The sequence below is a fragment of the Ptychodera flava genome, chromosome 7 (genome assembly GCF_041260155.1).
Source record: "Ptychodera flava strain L36383 chromosome 7, AS_Pfla_20210202, whole genome shotgun sequence".
NCBI lineage: Eukaryota > Metazoa > Hemichordata > Enteropneusta > Ptychoderidae > Ptychodera > Ptychodera flava.
The window spans coordinates 41046392-41062593 of record NC_091934.1 but is presented as its reverse complement, the minus strand read 5'-3'; the positions used below and the strand labels follow the sequence as shown (position 1 = coordinate 41062593).

The following is a 16202-nucleotide window of genomic DNA, read 5'->3' as shown; positions in this document are numbered from 1 at the left end:
TCATTTAGTTCAACTAGTCTTTATCATAGAGTGGTATGTGACATAAGCATAAGTAGCAAGTTTCATTAATTTTTGTGATTAATTACAGGATATGTAATGAGTGGCTGATGAATTTCATTCTTAAATGTCGTCGCATAGTGCAGAAAGATGTCTGTAAGATTAATATGCTGACATGTTTTTAGAATAAAAATAGTCTGATCAGAAAACACATCATTGATGATAAAAGTTGATTACAAAATGTTTGGAGAAAGTGCTCCTTTGGTTCCATACAGTTGTAGATGCTATTAGGTTTGGGAGTGTTGCCCTACTATTCATTATATAAATTTTCCTGGAAATGTTTTTGTAGAAGATGGGTACAGTATGGATTTGTTTGTCTGAAAGCGATACCTAAAAGTGGTAGTGGAGTAGAAAGTGCGCCCTCATGTGTGTAGTTGCAGAAGTTCTGGTCAGTTTCGCTCAATGTTTGGCATTGAGGATGCTTTCACATGTCCCCATTTTGATAGAATTTTGCTTATCCTGAAATGTCTTTTTAGCTACTACAGACTATAGAAGCTATTGGGATGGGTATCCGTCCGGCGTCAGTCTGTATGTATGTATGTATGTATGTATGTATGTATGTATGTATGTATGTATGTATGTATGTATGTATGTCCGTTTGTGAGGCGTCCGTCCACTCAAATATCTTGAGAACCGCAGTACTTACTGATTTGATATTTGTTGTGTAGATGAAAAATATGATTTTGAGAAACTATTTTTTTTTAATTTTTTAATATTGTTGAAAATAGGCAAATTAATGCCAAAAAAGGTGTTTTTGGTAAAAAATCTTCTTCTTCATAACCGCTGGTCAGACAGCTTTGTTATTTGGTATACAGGTCCCTAGGGATAACCCAACTTAGATTTGTTCAAATTGTGATGAAATATGCAAATGTGTATTTTTAAGGAATTTTTTTGTCATTTTTGGTCAAAATTTGACTTACATTGTATGTAATTCTTGTACTGTATAAACCCTATCAATTCACCCAGAAAAAAATAATTAATATGATTTTAAATAATTGAATTAATTAGGAAATCATCAAAGTCAAAATAATTTTAGTGTGGAATTATCAGACAGTTCATAGTGAAATGCTTACCATCTTGGAGGATTAAAAGATGTAAAGGCAACTTTCCTGAATCCCAACTTTGATATATTCTGAACTACCATTTATGTTATCTAAAAGAAATTGCTCATAATAGTTTGTCATGATAGGGTGGTCAAATAAATAGAGATAGAGAAAGTTCTAATTTCCATTTATGGTTGACTTGGTAAGGATAAAATAAGATTACTTTTTGAGGAAAAAAATAGAGTGGTCAATTAAAAGAGTGGTCAAAGTGATAGGGTTTTTATGGTAAAGCTGGGTTGTAAGATTCCTCGTGCTATTTATAGCAATTATGCAATCTGTGTAAACAGTGCAATGAAAGTGTAACATGATTCCTTATAATGCTTTTGATGACCTTGAACTTCTTAAGTTACAAACATTTGTCTCTTCAGTGTGCTTTCTCTGAGTACGTACAGTCTCAACTTATTCAACAGAACTTACTTACAATGTTAATTTGAAAGTTAAAATGTGCTTGGTTAATAGGATGAAAATGCTGATATTAAAAGATAACCAGCTCAAGATTCTTTATAACCTGACAGATATGCTGTTTTATTATGACGTAAATCTTGATTTAAGCAAGTCCAGTTTACTTTAATTAGAATGTAATTAACTCTCGTTTATTTGCTATTATAGACTAATATAGTCTGATGAAATATGCAAATCTGTATTTTTACGGAATTTTTTTCCATTTTTGGTCAGGCCATCCTGAAATGAGCTATCAAAGATATTCACCTTCTTCATCAATACATGTGTCACAAAAGGTTATTCTCTACATAACACAGCAGAGCTCTGTCAACTGTTGAGTCGCTTGTTTTTTCAAAACCGCTGGTCAGACAGCTTTAATATTTGGTTTACATGTCCCTAGGATGACCTTAGTGAGATAATTTCATACAGTCAGGAAATACTTAATTTTGTTTCCATGTCTATAGTAGCTTCAGGGACTTTGGCCCAATGTTTTCTGTTTATCAGCACTTTCATATAGAATTTTAATTGTAACATATACAGAATAAATAGTGTTTTATATAAGAACAGCGGCAATACACTTAATCTTGAAAATACTGTTTTTAAAATCAGATAGAAATATAAATATTTATTAATAATTAATATGTTATTATGAACAAACAAACATGGAAAACAACTGTTGCAAAAGATCGAGTCACAGTGTTCGAAGATGGGTACTCATAGAACCAACACTCGTCATAATTCATGTAGCATATTGCATGGCTACACTCGAAAGATAACGCGTCCCTGTGGTTCGATGGTCTCTTCATCCCCACAGATGTGGCATTTCCCATCACTAACTTTGAAAATTTTTGCCAAACTTTCTATGACTAAACCTCTATGATATATCTTCCAGTTTAGATCATTTACCACATTGCTGACAATTTTGTCTGAATTTAAAAGCTGGAACAAGGACTTTTTATAGTTAGCAAAGTCTCTGTCCAGTCACACTCCATACATATACATGGTACTTACAGCGCCCTCAAACAGCTGATATGGTCAAACTATCGTTTTACTAACATATTCACACTCCACACAGCAGTGGCCCTATCACTAGCCTCTTTCACCACAGGACTGATGTGAGAAAGGCATGAAAAATCCAGCATTCAGTACTCAGCAGTCCTTTCCTTCACTGGTTCAGATTATACCATCAACACTGCGAGCTGTTAATTAACATGGCTCTGCTGAATGTCTCACAGCACCGTCAAATGTCTGTCACTTCAATATCTGCACGTTTTATCAAAATTGGTGAACCAATTTCAGAATTGTATCAGTAATTACAATATTCAAATAAGCATTTAGTTGGCATGATGCTCCAAACATTATCATTTCTTGCATATTATCAATTTATATAGCACGTTTCACCATATTTAGTGCAGTATATCTTGGTATAAAACCATAAACAACCATGTAATCGAAAAATTAAAACTTTGATATACCACGCCAACCAAAATCTATTCATTTCTTGCCATTTGATATTTGAAGCTATGCACAAAATTTGGCCATTCTTGAGATATCGTGTATACAGACAGACAGACATCACTAAACCATAAGCCAACCTGTGTCACACACATGAGCTAAAAATGGATATGGGACAAACACTATGACCTGAAACCGCGCAATTTTTGGCAGGATATCTGCATGAAGCCATGATGGGTTTAATATCCAGAAATGACATCCATTAATATTTTGTTTAAAGGTAAACATGCCCAAGACAGCTTGGAAGAGCTCAAGTGACCAATGTTCACAAATTACAAGCATAAAAATGTAAACAAACCACTCAAAACACCTATTATCTTTAAATGGTGGATTTATTGCCACTGCATGGGTTTAAATTTGTCTAAGATATGTAAATTACTGTAAACATATAAAAGCAAAATATGCAATATCAAAAAATGTTGGGATGAGTAAAACAGTGACGTTCTTGTTAAAAATTAAAAGGATATACATAATTTGAAAAACTGAAATTTGTGACTAAAACAGCTATTATCATAAAGGCACTTCTACATCAACTATGTTTTACACTTTTCAGTACAGTATAGCATCAAAACACTTTATCAGCGAGGGCGCCCTTCAAAAATCACACAGATGACTACCCCTAGATCAGTGCATGGAATTTTTTCTCTTGAAAATTCCTCATTTCTTTGTAAAGTTGACAAAGTACATTAGCCTGCACTGAATACAAGTTTCCAACACTCTGTGATGAGCTTCTTATGGTTGGCATTATGAAAACATAATCATTCAGCCACAAAAAATTTGGCAGCTTTTAATTATTGCATATTGCATACATTTACATACATTTGCATATTGATGAGGGGAAGACAATTGATGGATAAAGCATGCTCTCTTTTCTTTTTGAAATGTGCTTTCTTCAAAACTTTATTGCTTGGAATGGTAATTTTGGTGTCTTGTAAGACTAAACTGTGATTAGTAGCTCCAAACTATCAATGCATAATCTAGTTTCGCACTACAATTTTTGCCAAACTGGTACCTGGGTTGATCAAATCTTACAATTCTTGAATAAGATACTAGACGTTGTTAAATTTAGTCTTTTTTGAGACAGTGGCAATGAATGAGAGGCTAAATAGTTATAAATATGTGCATAAATATTTGAATGATGCAGTAAAGTCAGTACCTGAGAGGTATTTTAAAGAAACAGAATGTAGCAAACAGTATGAACTTCCAAAACTAAACTTGGTTCTTAAAATTTTTTTCAAGAGAAATGTAAACGGCAAATCATGTGATGCCTGTGATCACAATGCTGTGAGACATGTACACACACAGGCCTGTATTGAGTGCTGAGTATTTGAGTCAATTACTGTAAATTAGTAAGATCTTTACAACTTGAGAAATTACATATCATTGTGTTTCTTTTTTAGGGTAAACCATGTACAAATTTTCTCATATTTTGACATTTCAGACCCCATTACATGTCTGTTGTCATGGCAATGTACCAGATGAAAAATGTTGAACCCTGCCCCTAGCCTATGCAGCACTGTACATATTCTCAGAGAGGTGTGGTATAGACCTGCTTTCTAAGCTCTATGCCAGGACTATTACTGTCTTATGCTGACATAAGACTTATACTCACACTCGGCTTGCTTCATCGGGAATTTCTCTATGGAAAAATCAGCTCTGAAAATCTGAATTTATTACAGAGTCCAAGTTCATTGTTTGTTTGCCAGGAATAACTTGAAGCCTCTATGGTTGCATTTGAAGAGAACAAATATACAGGTTTTCTTTGATAAATCGACCAGCATGCCCATTTCTTTCACGTGACCAAAACACAATTTGGATACATTATAACAGAGAAACATTATTTCCTTGATAATATGACATACATTGTTAATAATATCTCTGACAGTTTTTAACAATCTCAACTTAATTGATATATGAAATCAAAATTTTACATATATTGCAAAAGTGTTCTGTGAAAAGACTTGAACTTATGCACTGAAATGGTAACAGATTCACAGAACTGCGCCAATTGAATACAAGTGTACCTTGAGATGAGATGGAAAACTGGTGACTTGTGACAGAAATTACTTTATAAACACCATCTGTGTTAGCTTTACACGTGTGCAATTTTACAAAAATATATCTGCAGAGGTACAGTCACAATTTAGTTTCCAACACTATGCAATGAACTTTGACATTACGTGGAAAATATATTTTTCTTCAAAACACTAAGCTATGAATTTTCAATGGCCATCTTGATCTCACTTGGAATTATTTGATCTCTTGTTGGTTCTATGATGTATAACTGCCAACGAATGGATCTTAAACATAATTAGTGAAAATATAATCTGTTAAAAAGTTAAAACTTTATCTCCCTTGGAAAACCTGATTCTAATAAAAAATTTTGTACTCAAAGGTCATTTGAGGATAAATTTTCGCTGACTCAATATTGGCAAAAATATACAGCATTGGCCAGACAGGAATAACCCCTTCCTTGTCTGATCCTGCACACCCCTCTGACTGAATGGAATGACTTTGATACAAACAAGCCTGATCAAATCAAGTAAGAGATGCAAATATCATAGGCTTCTGTGAAAAGAGTATTGAAGATTGTCTACAGCCAACTTTATTATTAGATTTCCCATGATGCACCTGCACATCTAGGAATCTCTTCTTTGACCTTTCACTTTTGGTCATTACCACACACCTACTGTCATGGATCTACTGGCTGAAAATATCAGTTGTTCTAGGATTCCGCATCTATAATTGAAGACATTTTCTTCCGGATGTTACGGAGAATTCAAAGTTCCTAAGACTTTGGTACATTTATTGCTTTGCCATGGATTCCCACATCTGTGAAAACAAAATCAAAGAAAGATCTTTACGATAGGGCCAAAGTAAACTATTTTCTAGCATGAATATGTTATTTCAAATACAAAATATACTACAAAACTCCACTTGTGGCCTAGCTTTAAAGTATAATGGAAGGTAATTATCAAAGATGCATCTTCTGTTTCTGGTAAACGTCACAAAAAATCGTGTCACTTCTTTACAGTGTAAATAAAATCAAAACACACATCATAAACTTTGTTAATGTTTTGCTGAATGGTTGAACTTTCTTGTAGCTTTATGTCTCTTATTTACAGTTCTATTGACAACCTGGTGGCAGTACTTTAGTTAACAAATCACTACTGGAAAATGTGCCACCATGACCCCGACACAAATGCATGGTGGACTGTTGAGGGCGCTATCGTGACAGCCTCAATAGATGGCAGCAATATCGGCCACAACGGTCAATGTAAATGTATCAGGTAAGAGTGAATAGTAATATTGATTCAGATACTGCTGAAAATTTACAACATAGCTGAAAGTGGAGGCGCTAAAACTACCATGGATCGTCCTTCTTTTCCTAGACTAACATATTCATTTTTATACTGTATCTTAAATGGCTGGTAGGGTCTATGATCAATGTTGTTTTTTTAGTACACCATGATGATCCATTTCTATAGATTTTTTTCTATCAATTACTGTTACTTTAATTTTTTATGTAGCAATAATGACTGACAGATGAGATCACTGTAACATGCTGGTGTACAAGTCTCCTTGTTGCTATCACTTTCAAAGTTGGAAGTTATACGTGCTATGCAAGGACATTGGTGTGAATACATACTCAGAGGCAAAAAAAGTTTCCAAGCAATTAAACTCGTGGTTTCAGAGAAGATTATTTTTTGAACAAAACTGGGAATACTTGGCCAAAAAAACACAAAGAAGAAAATTTCACAAGAATTTGAATACATCTTACTAAAGTTACTTTAAGGAACCTGCATACCAAGTTTCAACCAAATCTGGCCTGTGGTTACAGAACTTTAGCAATTTGCAGGATTTTGCCTGTGTTTACCTCATTTGCTTATTTTTATACTGAAACGTTAATTTAAAGAAATTCATATCTCCACCCCTGGGTGCACCTTTTCACGAAAAGCTAAGATGGTAGGTGCATATATACATACATACATACATACATACATACATACATACCATAATAACATACATACACATACAAGACTTACCGTATCAGCTCTTTTTGCTGTACATCCATATACCAAATGTGCGCTAATAAATTTACTGAACGAAAACATAAAATAATTACAGTTTCAATCACTGTATAGTAGATACACTTTTATGACCACAAGGGAGTTTAAGAGACCATAAAGTTTACCAGTAACCTTTCCCCGTGTGAAAGAAGGTGAGTGGAACTCATGCTTTTCAAGTAAAGTTGAGACAAGATAAGTCCAAGAGGTGTTTGACTGACCTTTGCCCTCTGAAGTACTGCCTGTTTAGATGTTTGCTGGTTATTCTGTTCCTTTGATTGTGAGTTATTTATATCCTATAAATAAGGTGAAGAAGGAAAGGCAGTAGTGAGAAGGTATGTTAGTTTGTGACAGAAAAACTTTCACCATCTTGCTAGAGTAATTAAGATGAAGACTTGTCTGTGTTTCAAACATAGCATGTTCTTTAACCTTGTAAGTTCTGACCAGTTTGTGATGTTGAAATGTCAAGATTTACCCCAAAATGTATAGATTTTGAGGGTTAATTGGAAATAGGAAAACAAAAGGATAAAGTACATTAACAATTGAGGGCGCAGTCACCATTGCTGTTCAACAGCAGTTTGTGACTTTGAAATCTAAAGATTTACCCAAACAATAAAAGGTTTTGAGAGTTAATCAGAAATAGGAAAATAAAAGGATACAGTACAGCTGTTCAATGGCTGAATGGTATTCAGATCTTCCAATAAAGTCATTTGAAGACTGAATATCAAGGTGCATCAAACGGAATCAGAGTTTAGTCAAACAGTGACCATCATACCGACCTTTTCAAATACATGGCAGTCATAAAATTCATCATCCTCCTCGTCTTCACCATGCACAGTTTCCATGCAGACGGCCACTTCATCCTCTGCATCATCAATTTGATTGCTAATTTTATCCAACTGTAGATTGACTTGCTGTAGCTCATCCTCTGTTTGTGAAATTTCTAAATCAGTGTCTTTCATAATATTATCAATTTTCTTCCTCTCTGACTGTTCCCTGCACTGCAATTTCTTATCCCTGTGGAAAGAATCCAAACAGAAAATGCAAATACAAGTAAGTGCAGTGGTTAGTCAAAAAGGTCATAAACCCTGTAGCAACAACATGTCAAATGGCAATTACACAATGGACATGGTGTAGTGTGGTCAAACATGAAATGGACCTGAGTCAAATCAGCAATAGAGAAGACAGCAATAGAGAAGACCTAAACCTCTTGTTTACCCTTTCACAAAAATGGTATGGCCCAAATCAATTGTAATCAACAGTGATTGTGGACCTGTTCACAGGGAACTGGGGTGAAAGATTATTATAATTTCTTTTCCCTGGGACTGAATGATCTGTTCGCTGTAGTGAGCTTGCATTCTCTTCAATTTATGCAAATGGAGAGCCCTAAACTGACAAATCCTCTTCTGTGTCTAACCTGTTCACCCCCCATTCCCTGTAAACAGGTCAACAATTACCATCGGTAACAATGGGTTAGGGCCAAACCATGGTGGTGTTAGGGTTAACCTGTGCAGCGAGATTTTACAGGGTTGTTTTGCACGATTCTTCTTTGCCTGTAAAACTGGACTCTCATGTACAGCACTGCAATTTCTGACATAACAGTACTTTTCATACAGTATGCATGTGTACATGAATACATATTTGCATATATGATGAGATTATTACAAGAATACTATGATAGATACAGGAGGACATTGGCACAGTGAAGACACCAGATATGAAGCAGGGTTGATGCGCGGCGCCAAAGTTCATGTGTATCCTTTATCGTATTTTCATGATAATCTTATTATTATGCATCTTATACTAGTATTCATAACTGCGGCATCTAAGGGGCTGAATACTGCCTGTTTTTGTTCAATGTCAACAATTTTTCTTCAAATCTATAGCACAAGTATTGAACGCTATCTTTGATGTGCTTCTAGGTAGCACTCCCAAAATGTGTTATTGATATAGTAGATGTATAATGATAGGACTTACTTTAACTCCAACTTGTGTGATCTGAGGTCTGATAGCATTCTGTTTAGATGTGCTTTTTCAACTTGCAGTCTTTCAAACTGTGACTTCAGCTTATGGACTTGACTCAGCCGACGTTGTATCCTCACTTTGTCTAGAAAAGAATTATCTGTTGAATTCTGTCTCTCTGTAACATTTCTGTCCCTAGACTGCTGGGCTGCTGAAAACAAATCAAAATATTGACAAAATTTAGTTTACACCTTGGAGAGTTTTACATACACTCATATTTCTACAATGTTGAAAGAAAAAAAACAAACTTTTTGACAGAAATGTTGCAATGCAGGGCTCGAACTTAACTTTTTTACCTACTTGCCCTGCGGGCAAGTTTCCAGAAATTTTACTTGCCTGATGAACAAACTTACTTGCCCGATTTTTTTTTGTCTGTTTACATTGTTTGGGCAGCTAGAGATCACGAAGACCAAGCAATCTCAAAATGTGGCCGACAGCATCATATCAATGCAAGTTCTGTTTTGTCTGTATTGATAATCGTGTTAATTTTACGATCCATTTGTGTTTGTCTTCGTGATCTCTGCCCACTCGTCCACCAATATTCTAGTGAAGGGGTGGCCCATCAATTGATATTCGCATCAGCAAATCTCTTTTCCTGGAGTTTTGAAACTTCCGTTGTCGTTTCCTTTCATATACATATCGCACTTCTGCTTCTTCACTTAACTTTCCACTGAACTCGATGCTGCGATCGCGCCATTAGCTTTATCACCGTCGATTTCTGAGTGGCCAGCCAGTTGAACCTGTACTGTATCCCCTGACACAGATCCTGTTCCGGAATCTGTGACTTTATCTGGCGTAGATTTCAAAAATATACATGAAAACAGGGTGCTTTGCTTCGCTATGATGTAAAGTCTGCGTTGTCTCAGTCAGGTCACCACGTGCAAAGTGGCTGTTGATATTACTGACCAACACCCCCTGGGAGTCACTAGCGACAAACAAGTGCAAGTAATACGTTAATGAATTAGACTTCCCGAGGGAGGAAAGACAACAACTGGATAATCACTTGCTGAATGTTGACGTCAGGCTTGTCGGTTGTGATACCCGCTTCAGTTACTTGAAACTCAATAACAACGAACATTGTTCCACAGAGTTTCTTGAGTTTTTTTTCCCAGAACATGTTAATTTGATCAAAGTCTATCACTTGCCCGACCGGGCAAGTGTAATTTATTTTTACCAGCCCGATGTCAGGTTTTAGTTGCCCCGGGCAAGCAGGCAACCGTTAAGTTCGAGCCCGAAATGTTGCAATGGTATCAAAATTCAGCATGACCTGGTAAAGAGTACATCCAGCTGATTTTCTAAAATTCTGATTACTGTAAAAGGTATACCAAAGCTTGCAATCTGACAAATGTGGGGTTTCACAAATGTTTTGATTCAAAAAACTTCACCACAATTTTGTCGTGCATACTGACTTTCCATCAAGGGTTTTGTGATAAAAGCTAAAATTGGAGTCAGGCTGACATTGGTAGAGACATATTGGATCTGGGTAAATGAACAAATATCAGCGCTAGGAAAGTGATCATCTTTGTCACTATGTACCTGGAAAGTTTGATAATATTGTCATTATTTTTGTTTGAGAAAATTTGCTTTCTCTCCAAAGTTTGTTGAAACACAAAAAATATTGGTATTGCAAAGACATGACAGTGCATACAACATACAATGTTATTCTTGTAAAATGAGGTTGCATATACTGATAGTCAAAATCTACAAGCTGACAATAGCATTAGACAGTGTATGTGTGCAGGCGGTATTGACGATTTGTACACTTGGCATTTGATGTGATTTTGACAGTGGAAAAAGAAAACTGTATTTCACAGACAGAACAGATATGATGGAAAATACAGCTGAATGGAGCCTTGAAATAATGATTACTTAGTCTATAATATGACTATGAAAATCTCATACTCTACCACACCTTCTCACTAAATTACAAGTTCAAGGTCAAAAAAGGTTCATTGTGGTTGTAACACACTTTGTTTTTTCTTGAAGATGATTTGCACCTATGTTCTGACTCTCAATATTTTACAATTCTTTACTGACCTAGCACTCATGGAAGCTCACTTTAAAGCTCTTGGAGTTAGAAAAATTTTCACTGTCTTTGATTTTCGAAAATCACAAATTTTATTTTTCCCCACTGAGATGACACAAGATGGCAGCCATTTTGAATTTCAAATACCGGTAAATATTAGGTAGTTTGTTTTTCTACTACCAAATTTTGCATCACAACCCCTGATTTTTATTCTTGATTTGGTTGGAGAATAGTTGAAAGTTTCATGGAGGAGAATTTCAGCAAAGTTTAAGTCTTTCCCTTTCAAGGCGTGTGGTACCTTGATGAGTTACAAGCAAGGTGATCATACTAGCACATAGATTTTAGCTCGGCCAATCATTTGGGACGCAATATGGATTATATTACAGTTGACATATCATTGATCAGTATCCTATGGTATCTGAGTTCCATCAAAAGACTGTCTGGTCAGCTACTTAGACAGGAATGTTAAACTCAACAGAGCAGAACTGGTCAAAACAGTGTGATGGTAAGGCCACGACATCTGCAAGTCAGTGTGCAGTTTGTAACAATATGCAAAGTGGGTTTTCTATCATAATTCTCAACACATTACACGACACATTAGTTCTAGCAATGGACAATCAGATTTCACAAGATCCATTATTGAGGTGATAGGTTAGAATCATGAATAATCCTTTGTCTATTACTTGCACATTTCACTGACGCTGAAACTTTGAAACAATTATAGCAATGAATATGTCACCTCAATGTACACTATTTTAAGTCTTGTTGAGTTAATTAAATTGATCAAATCAATCTCATTAACTCTAAATTTGTGGTGTTTCATTGCTGCATTGATAGAAGTTGACTGGGAAACAAGGCAAGGTAGATTGGTTACCAATGGTGCAAATCTAGGCTCTTTAGACGACACTTCAGATTTCAAATTCCTGAGACCATCTAACCACCTGTTGACAACAATTTGAAAGTGTTTTTGTTTTCTAAAAAGGCTAGCTAAGTGATAGTACAGGCATACATAACGCCGCGCAGTCAATTATCCAATGCTGTGAAGAAATCCAGACAGTACACAAGACTTTGACAACACACCTTGCGGTCTAGGAACAAACTGTTTTTATTCTGAGACAATTTGAGTGACACAACACGTTTCATGGACATAGCTGACTATACAGTTAAGGAAGTATGGGCTGGGTGTCTTGTTCAGTTCAATGGAATTTTTAAAAATTTATTGTAAATGAACACTTGATTAGGATGTGTATGTTATAGGGACAACCGCTGTGACTTTCGGAAATATTTGCATGATTTTTTTTCTTTAAAACAAATACATTTTCCTTTTCTTAATCTTTTTCTTCTTGTCCTTGCAGTATACTGAAATACAAACTATTACCATAACCTGTTGAAGACAATACACTGTGTACAGATGTACAACGTTTATATTCCTGATGAATGACTTCTAACCAGTTTCTTTTAAAATGCAAAGCACTTGTATTTGAATTTCATTAAACATCTTCATAAATTCCACTTCAATCTTTTCTGAAATACTGACTATCATGATACTTTCTTAATGCATATTTGACTAATTTCTCTTCATTATTTACAAATGACTTCATCTAAATCATACCACTGAGTTGTCTTTTCATGGATTTACAATCACTGCACAGTCGTCTAAATCCAGTGATGTTTACAACATTTTCAATCCCTTCCTTGTAAAACAATATCTCTGTCATCAAGTGTGACACAGCAACTGATATGGTTTCTTTTCTCCAATAATGACACTCCAATCACTTTGAACAACAGCTGAATGATTTTGGAAGTATCTGGGACAACCACTTCACCAGAGTTACCAGGTTGTTACAATCTTGTTTCTAGCCACTCAGTAACAGTGGGTCTATTTGTGTTTTTGCAAACAACGAAAATAATCAAAGGCCTCCAGATAAATCCCCACCTACACACATGATATATTTGCTTGGAGTATTAAAACCATTGCACGAGGGCGCCATTGTGAGACTTGTTAATATAATTCCCCACTGAATTCATACTGGTAGACTGAATGCTTTATGTCACAAATGGCATACAGACAATGCTGACCTTGTTGGAAATACCTTAATAACATCTACTCCTTTCTGAAGTTCAAACTCTGCTGTCACCATCAATGATGGCACAGCATATCAGTCTATTTTTGTAGCACTGGTTTTTATCACTTGCCAATGACATTCCTTATGGCCATGGTATAGCACATTGATATGGATGTTACTGTATTTCATAGGTTTATCAATATTCTGATACATGTGAAACTTGTGACTCTCTTATCACTATTTAATTATTATGTTTCCAATTCACAACAACATTTTATCATTCTATTACGTAAAGAGTGCATCCTATTTCCTCATTTACACTGAGCTCTAAACATTTTAAAATAAATTTGTCTACAAAAGTGTGCGCATGTACAAACACCAGAGTTCAAAGCACTATCAATTTTCTTTCTTTCTTTAATCATCTTTAGTTTTATTACCACAATGACAAAATAGGTCTTGACTGTTGCATTATGGACAGGTAAGGCCACTTTTGACAATTATTTTGTTTTATACTGATAACGAGTGAAGGTTTATTGACTCGATAAAGTTCACGACGATCGCAATATTTGTTCACACATTGACATTCAAATGGATTCTGTTGAGGGATATCAAGATCACAATATAATGACATTCATAAAACAACTTTTTGCTTAACTAACTGATCTGTCAAGAACAGCTAGATTACAGCTAGATTTTCTGAAACAGGTTTTTGAACTATTCATTTGTGCTGAGAAAATAAAAGAAATGATTATGCCAAACTTGTGATTCTCATTTTATCTCTTTCTGTGTTCATCTTTTACCTTTCCACACATCAACAGACCAGAAATTGTCCATAAAAGATACTCCGGACCAATGTAAAACTGAAAATTCCTGTACCGGTATAGTAACTGTTTCATGGCATTGTTTGCCAGCTGATTATGAATCGCTATCTTAAAAAAAATTTACTTCCCTATGGTTCAATTTCTAACATTTTCTCAAACTTGAACAAAGAGAGGATCTGTTCTCAGTGTTCATATCAATCATAATGAATAGTCACAGTTCCATGAAAGATTTTGAGGACATCCACACACTGGCTTATTTATGACAATTTTCTGTCAGTTGTTGATATACTGTATCAGTGATACATGTAATGGTCCTAAGTTACAGTATACTTTCTTTAGAAATCAAATATTATGGTTACTGCAAAAGTTCTGCACTATTAGTGCATGTGATCATAACCCAAATTTTTTTAGCTTAATTTGGCTTCATGTATATTTTGTTTATTTGATTGATAGCATTCTACATTTACTCTGAACACTGGTCATTTGTTAATTTTGTTATAGTGGAGAAAACGCTGTGATGTTATGTACAGAAAAATTTTATTATTTTAATGAAATGAATATTATCTATTATGAAAATAATTTCATCTGTGGTACATACTGGCGTAGCATATTTTGAGTGTATATTGGGAATTGTTTTTCAGTTCTGATTTCAAAACTGTCCGCACTCAACAATGTAAAATTGGTAGTGAAGTATTTGGTCCATTCTTCAGCAGTGTTTGTGATTAGGGTGGATGGTGAAATCTACTGTGTACACTCCGGATCAATTGACGTTTGAGGTTTGCAAACAAGAGTACAATGCATGCAGTACATGTACTTACTCACGTACAGTACAAGCCAATGCAGAGCAAAGTACAATGCCTATGTATGAATGGCTTTGTAATTTATGTCACAGAGTGAATAATGCAGAAAGTAGGGTACTATGAACTTGGTCAAGTAGGTTGTACAATTGGGTCAATGTTAGTTTATCGCAAACATTGTCTTGTTGGCAAATACACTGACAATCCAACCTACTTTCAAGATGTAGTTCAGTTTTGCCAATGGTCAACGCAGTGTCATCTAAAATCCATCTCAATTTATCTATGTCATGAGACAGACATTGATAGGGACACCTGTAGAACAATCTTTTGAAATTGATAGATGAATAATAATGTTTTAAGCCTGAGGGATCAGTCTCAAGTACTGACTTGACCTTCATGAATTTAAGAAGACAACATATTTTGATATGGTAGACTCTATACTGCTCTATCTCTATTCATTTGAATTCAGCTTGCAACCCTTAGTTTCGACTGAACTCTAAATCCCTTTGAAAAAAATTATACTTTATGTTCAATTTTACCATGAATAAACCTCTTTAATTAACCTACTGTAAAGTAAAATTATTTTCAAGTTCTAAATTCAGCTCGAACCTTGGATATTTACCAACTGGAAGATAAAATTGTTGCAAGGAATAAATCTGAGATGTAAGCAGATGGACTGTGACCTACACGTCACAAAATAAAACCAAAGAGAAACTGTTTTGGGTGATTTATATTTTTGTGCACAACAGCTACATAAAGGGCATGTGCCTGAGTATAATTAAGTCATAACTTTTAGCGTTACATCCAACAGAACGATTTTCAAGAAGTGTGACAAACAGGAAGCCGGATAGAAGTCTTGCTTTGACAAACACTGTCACTTTTCCGTTTTCAGAGAGAACCTTTCTGTGAACTGAAATGAACTTTCTGTGTTCACACGTCTCCCAGCACACCAGGCATTGTCCTGAAATGAACTTTCTGTGCTTTGTTATGTTGGCAGTTGAGCAGGCATTACGAATGAAGTTACACAAACTATTGTATTTACGTGTATGTGCATATGTGCATGGCAAGTGCCCACCCCAAACTTTCAACTAAAATTTCAAATCGAGGTAATGTTCGAGCAAGCACCTAACTGATTTCTCAAGGTTTTTGGAGGAATGGGGAAAAAATTCCAAATCATTAAGCGTACCGTAAATCTTGTTAATTGTACATTTTTTGTCGCATCAGTATCATATCTTGCCATATTGCTGGCCCTCAAAAGTGCTGTTTGTTGTGTATTTAACATCAAAT

General features: G+C 35.2%; 1 protein-coding gene across 7 annotated transcripts in view; it reads right to left on the bottom strand.

Annotated features, from left to right (window-relative positions):
- Positions 1-3435: 3435 nt before the first annotated feature.
- Positions 3436-16202, bottom strand: part of LOC139137569 (actin filament-associated protein 1-like) — a 38940-nt gene continuing 26173 nt past the window's right edge. For 2 of the 7 annotated variants that reach the window (XM_070705739.1, XM_070705742.1), the window contains 4 exons: positions 9161-9356; positions 7963-8200; positions 7405-7479; positions 3436-5948 (listed from right to left, as the gene is read on the bottom strand). In XM_070705739.1, coding sequence (XP_070561840.1) covers positions 5922-5948; positions 7405-7479; positions 7963-8200; positions 9161-9356 — 536 coding nt within the window. In that variant the 3' untranslated portion in view covers positions 3436-5921. Of the gene's footprint in view, positions 5949-7162; positions 7218-7404; positions 7480-7962; positions 8201-9160; positions 9357-16202 lie in introns of all 7 variants that reach the window. The other 5 variants (XM_070705740.1, XM_070705743.1, XR_011553409.1 and 2 more) reach the window with 4 other exon arrangements.